This window comes from Emiliania huxleyi (genome assembly GCF_000372725.1).
Source record: "Emiliania huxleyi CCMP1516 unplaced genomic scaffold EMIHUscaffold_237, whole genome shotgun sequence".
NCBI classification, from domain to species: Eukaryota; Haptophyta; order Isochrysidales; family Noelaerhabdaceae; genus Emiliania; species Emiliania huxleyi.
The window spans coordinates 176,532-182,334 of NW_005200272.1; the positions used below are offsets into that span (position 1 = coordinate 176,532).

The 5,803-nt window shown below is 67.3% G+C and overlaps 2 protein-coding genes across 2 annotated transcripts in view; one reads left to right on the top strand and one right to left on the bottom strand.

Moving 5' to 3' along the window:
• Positions 1-245: 245 nt before the first annotated feature.
• EMIHUDRAFT_468987 (hypothetical protein) lies at positions 246-3,147 on the top strand (the record flags this gene model as incomplete). Its single annotated transcript, XM_005779094.1, has 10 exons — positions 246-951; positions 1,025-1,107; positions 1,347-1,385; positions 1,452-1,526; positions 1,582-1,633; positions 1,733-1,885; positions 2,021-2,079; positions 2,132-2,254; positions 2,330-2,482; positions 2,704-3,147. 10 exons carry the CDS (start codon positions 246-248, stop codon positions 2,977-2,979), a joined length of 1,719 nt encoding a protein of 572 aa, XP_005779151.1. The 3' UTR covers positions 2,980-3,147.
• Positions 3,148-4,133: 986 nt separating this feature from the next.
• EMIHUDRAFT_115029 (hypothetical protein) overlaps positions 4,134-5,803 on the bottom strand; it is a gene marked incomplete at both ends in the record, with an annotated part of 14,659 nt that continues 12,989 nt past the window's right edge. Inside the window, 3 exons of the mRNA XM_005779095.1 lie at positions 4,134-4,664; positions 5,164-5,482; positions 5,578-5,719. Of these exons, the coding sequence (XP_005779152.1) occupies positions 4,134-4,664; positions 5,164-5,482; positions 5,578-5,719 (992 nt within the window). The remainder of the gene's footprint in view (positions 4,665-5,163; positions 5,483-5,577; positions 5,720-5,803) is intronic.

The following is a 5,803-nucleotide window of genomic DNA, read 5'->3' on the forward strand; positions in this document are numbered from 1 at the left end:
CCACTACCTGTAGTTCACTCGTCACCTCTCCCGCGAGCTCCCTTCTCTTTCTTTCGGGTATGGAGTCCGTGAGTGCGGGTAGCGTGCAGGCAATCACGGGCGCTATTTTGTCGTACTCCTCTTCGGCGAGCGCCCCAAATCTAGACCCTTTCGCCTTTAGTCCACTATGCTAAAATTCTTTTCTGGCGCTGGCTCTTGAGTCGGTTCTCGACGCGCGCGTGCAACCGGTCGCGCAGCCCACACATATGTCGGTGATCGGCGCGAGCGTGCTCGCCGCTGCACTCGCCTTATCGCCGACGCCACACGTCGCAAGCGGTGCCCGCTGCCATCCATCATTCGCGCCACGAACGCTGGTGACCAAAACCGCCGCAACGCCGCTGCTGGCTGGCCAGCCGCTCGCGGTCCGTTGGCAGCGAGCGGGCGGTCCGCCGCTCCTGTCCGCCGCCAACGGCGCAGCAGGTCGTGGGCTGGTTCGGTCGGCTGTCGTCGGCGGCGCCTTTGCGGCTCTAGCCGTGGCGGGTCGCGGCGGCCGGCTCGGCCTGCTCTTGCTCCAGACGCTCGCCGTCTGCTGGCCAGCTTGGTCGGCGGTCCGGTTGTGGCGGAACGGTAAGCGCCGTGCTGCGCTGACGCTCGCCTTGTCCGCGGCGGCGCGCCGGTTCTGCTCGCGCTGGTGGCAGTACCTGACGATTCCACTCTTTGCGGGCGCCGTCGGCTGGCTCACCAACAAGGTTGCCGTGGACATGATCTTTTACCCCGTCGAGTTTGGAGGGCTGCGGCTCCGCACGTACCCGAACCAGCCTCTGGGCTGGATCGGGTGGCAGGGGATCGTGCCAGCAAAGGCGGGCGAGATGGCGGCGCGCATCACTGACTTGGTCACCAACAAGCTGGTCGACGTCGAGGTGGTCTTCCGGCGCCTCTCCCCGGGGAAGCTCGCCTCGCTGCTCAGCCCCGGTGCGGCTGCAGCACAGAGCTAGTCGCGGCTGTGCTCGGCGCTGTGCGAAAGGTGCCACCCGTCCCGTGCCAGGCGTCGACCGGATCGCCGAAGACATCGTGGCCGACATAGCGCCCGCGGGCGCCGCGCAAGGCGCCGTCGGCGCGGGGAAGGCCGTCCTGCGGGGCCTCGATCCGGCGCAGCAGGCGGAGCTCTCGTCCACGCCACCGCGTACTCTCGGGTGACCTCGGGTGACCTCGGGTGACCTCGGGTGATCTCGGGTGATCTCGGCAGGCGGAGCTGCTTGCGCTCCGGCACCGGTTCGTCGCGGGCCTCACTCGCGACATGCAGGCGAGGCATGCGCGGGGCGCGCCGGCCCCTCTGCGGTGCGTAAGCCCCACCCGCGCGCGGTCAGGCGAACGTGCGGCAGCTGGTCGACTTCGACGAGATCGTGGTCGGCGGGCGGCGCGCGAGAAGGATCTGCATGACCGATTGAATGATGAAGTGTGGGAGTGATTAGGTTGGCGGGATGGTGCGCGAGAAGCAGCTGCTCATCGACCTCTTCCAGCGCTGCGGCAAGGCGCGGCCGCCGCACGTGGCGCGGCGGGGCGGCCTCCCCCTCCCAAGCCCTCCCCCCTCCCCCCTTCCAGGCGGAGCTCGCGTTCCTCGTCAACTCTGGCTTCTCGTTTGGCTGCGCACTCGGTGAGCCTCCCACAGGGTAGCGTGCGGACGCTTCGTGCCGCTCTGCCGAGCTCCCGGGGCCGCCGCCTCTCTCGCACGCCCCCGACCCGCCGCCACCAGGCGTCGTGCAGATGCTGATCTGGCTCCTGTACGAGCGCGCGTGGACCCTCGCCGTCGGCGGCGCGGTGGTCGGCTATCTGACCAACTGGCTCGCGCTCAAGCTCATCTTCGAGCCCGTCGAGCCCACGCGGTTCGGGCCGTGGGTCGTGCAAGGTGGCTCCTAGGGTTAGGGTTAGGGCTAGTTCGGGCCGAGGGTCGTGCAAGGTGGCTCCCGGCGTGGTGGCTCCCGGCGTTGGGAGGCCGCGCGGGTGGCGCGGGAGGACGCACTGCGGCGACGCCTCTCCCTAGGTCTCTTCCTGAAGCGGCAGCACGAGGTGTCCGAGGAGTTTGCGGAGGCGCGCCCTGCGGTGCTGAGGCAGAGCCACCCAGGAGCGGCGTGACACCCCTCATCGCACGCAGGCGATGACGGAGAAGCTCCTCTCCTCCGAGTCGATCTGGGACAGCGTGCTGCACGGCTCGGGGGGTCCAAAGTTCGCCGCGCTCCTCCGCGCTCGCACCTCCGAGTTCATGTCCGGCGCCGCGGTAAGCCAGCACACGCACCCGCCGCCTCTCCCGCACCACGCCCGGACAGCCCTTGCGCCGCTCGCCCTCGCTCAGGCTGTCGTCTACAGCGGCTCAGACCCGACGGCGTTCGGAGGCGCAGCGCACTGGCGTGGCCTCGAGGAGCGCGCTTCGGAGCGCATCCTGCAGCTGCTGCCGCGCGAGCTGCCGCTCGCCCACGGCTACATCGACGGAGCCCTCGACCTCAAGGCGCCGCACCGAGAGCACGCCGAGAGCACGCCGAGAGCACGCCGAGAGCACGCCGAGAGCACATCGAGCCCTCTGCCTCAAGGCGGTACCGCCCGCGGCCACACGCGCACCTCCGCCGCCGACTCCCCGACTCCCTCCGCCGCCGACTCCCTCGCACCGCGCCCCTCCCGCATGGCACCCCGTGGGCTCCGGCGCAGCGCTGATTCCGTCGCGCCCAGCAGGACACGCTCAAGACCAACCTGCGCCGCCTCTCGCCGCGCGAGTTCGAGGGCCTCTTGCACCCGATCTTCCAGCAGGACGAGCTCACCTTGCTCCTCGTCGGCACCGCCCTCGGCTTGGGCGTCGGCTACGTGCAGGCCGTGCTGGACGCGCGGTCGAAGCGGGACGACCCCAACTACGATGAGCGTGGCCGCCGGGTAGAGATCGACGTCGATGCGGATAGCGCCGTTAGTGAAGGCGCCGACGGGGACGGCGAGGCGCCAGGTCCCGCGTCCTGAGAGCTAGAAGTTGAGCTAGCAGAGACACTGGTGTGTGGTGAGTGGTGTGTGAGTCTCTTCCCCTGGCGCACGCGAGACGAGAGCGAGAGTAGAACGCGGTCACCGCGTGTATAGAGAGTATCCGCGCGTACGTCACAGGGTCTTGGCACTTGCGGAAAGGGCGAAATACTTTAAACTTGTGCGTTCGTTGGCCGCCGCGATGGCTCAACGCCAGCGGAGCGGACAGGCGCCGAGGCGGGCAGACCCAGGTCCCACGTCCTCGTCACGTGCCACGTGCGCACGTCCCAGCGGCAGCGCGTGCAGCGCGAGACCGAGAGTCGCCACGGAGCGATTCTAAGATCAGGTCTGCCACCTCCCCACTGAAAACGGACATCTAAGTTTCAAATCTCGAATAAATCTCGAAGCACACTTGAATGCTCACTTGGCAGGTAACATATGCGCCACGCGCCCCAACCGCTCCTCTGGTCGCCGCCGGCCTCCGCGGCGGCGGCGATGTCCCAGCGCCACCCATCGGCCAGCCCTCAGATCGATCGATCGGCGCTCAAAGTCGGCTTCAGATCCGAGAACGCTGCTGGCGCCGCCGCCGATCCCAGCGGCGACGCCAGCAGCTTCCTCTGCTCTCCAATGCGCCGAGAAGCGACGCGGGGGTGTTCGGCCCGCCGTGGACGACGAAGGCTCCGCCGGGCGCGCGTCGGACGGTCCGGTGGCACCCTCTGTGCGCGGCACCTGCCGGCGCCCCGACGACAGCCGTCGCGATCGGCGCTATTCTTTTTTTTAAAGCAAAATTCGAGCCAATTTGAGGAAACTCAAGCGGGCAGGCTGGAAGCACTGAGGGACGGCCGATGTCCGCCCAGTGGCAGACCTGATTTTAGAATCGCTCCACGACTCGTCCGCACGACAAAAGTTAAGTGTTACGAATACACAGACAGAGACGAGAGAGAGAAATAAGAGAGAGCGCGCGTGGAGCTCTCGGACGCGGAGATGGAGACAGACACTATCAACGGAGAGAGGGCTTCAGACCGCGGGTTCTCGTGCCGGGTCGAGCTCGCAGAGCGATGAGCTCCCACCGCGTGGCCGCACAACGGACCGCGCGCCAAAGACGGCACGGGACCGCGCTTGCGACCGCCGCTGCAGCGGGTGCATGTCGCCGGTGCTTAATGCAGCTCCGCGGCGCTGGCCGCTGTCTTGGTGAGGTACGAGGGCTTGGGCATGAATTTGTCCGTCATCGACTCCATCATGCGCTCCCACCAGCTCTGCTTTGCGCGGTAGACTTGGATGAAGTGGCAGTACTCCTCAAAGGTGATGGTGCCCGAGCCGTCCATGTCCGCCGTCTTGAAAAGCTCCTCCTGCTCGTACGGGTAAGGACACATCCCGCTGTCGAGCATCGCGCTTCGAAACTCCTTGACGTCAAGCTCCCCAGATTTGTCCTTGTCGAAGTGCTCGAACGCGGCTGCGAAGCGTTTCCGCTCTTCCGCCGTGAGCGGCGTGAGGGCCGCTTCCGAAGTCGTCGCCTTCTTCTCTGCGCTGGCCGCCGCGACAGCCATGCGCACCGTCTCCTCGTCCTTGAGCGTGCAGTTCACCGATTCCGCCAGCTCTTGCAAGCCCGAGAGGCCCCTCCCCTCCGCCTTGTCGTACTGAGCTTTCGTGACGCCGTTGGCGAGCAGGTACGCTCGGACCTCGCCCGCCTTGAGCGTCATTGCTGTGACTCCGGCAGACCGCGATCGCGGCGCAAAGAGTCGGCGCCGCGGCACCGTTTCTTTAAAACCATCCGTTGTAAGAGAGTCTGGGCCCGCCGCCTCCGTCGGTTTTCGCGTTTCGGCTGCTAGGTCCCAGGATTCCTACCCCTGGCCCTGCTGCTGGGGTTGGGTTTCAGCACAATGAGAGATATTTTTAGATCGATTTGCATACCAAACAACTTCACACTCACACGTCATTGTTTGTCAGCACAATCAACTCCCCCCATTACACACAGGTAGAGTCCACAAGGCAGCAGTAGGGGGGCGCGCGGCGGCGAGCTCCTGCAACCACATGCACACAAACCTCGTGCTGATCGGCGCAGCGGCATGCGCGGGGATGCAGCGCGGGGGTCGCGTGGCCCGCACTGCAGGGGTCGTGGTGCTTTGCTGCCGTTGCGGCCACCGCCGGCGGGCGAGCTCCTGGCGAGGTCAGTCAGGGCTCCTCCACCTCGTCTGCCGTGTGCGGTTCCGTTGGCTGCACCGACGCATACGCAGCCGGCTTTAGCGGCGCGTCCGCGCTGGCGTCGCTGAGGGCGCTGTCGCCTCGCGAGGGGGCGACGCTCGCGAGGCAGCTGAGCGCCAGCTGCTCGCACAGCTCGGTGGGTGTGCTGGCCTGGGCTCCGTACAGAAAGACGGCGCCGATGACGAGCACGACGCCGAGCATGAACTGCGCCGTGATCTGAAAGTCGAAGAGCAGGTACGAGCCCACGGCGCCCGAGACGATGGCGAGGCCCTGCGCGAAGGAGCGGAGGATGTTGTCGGCGTACCTGAAGCAGGCGAAGCATGCACGGGGTGGGCGCGCCGGGCGGGGGCCAGCGGGGCCAGCGGGGCCCAGCGGGGCTCGGGGCGTGTGCTAGCGCACTTGATGATGACAGCGACGAGCAGCCCGCCCAGCGCGTTGTTGAGGACCGCGCACCAGGTCCAGAAGCCGAAGCCGTGCAGCGGGCCCTGCCTCGCAATCTCGTCGTAGTCGTTGATCAGGAGGCCGGCGACGGCGATGACGCCTGCTCGGCCACCCGGCCGGTGAGGCGGGAGGGAGGGGAGGGCGCGGGCCGCGGGCCGGCCGCAGGTTGGTAGAGGCGCAGCGA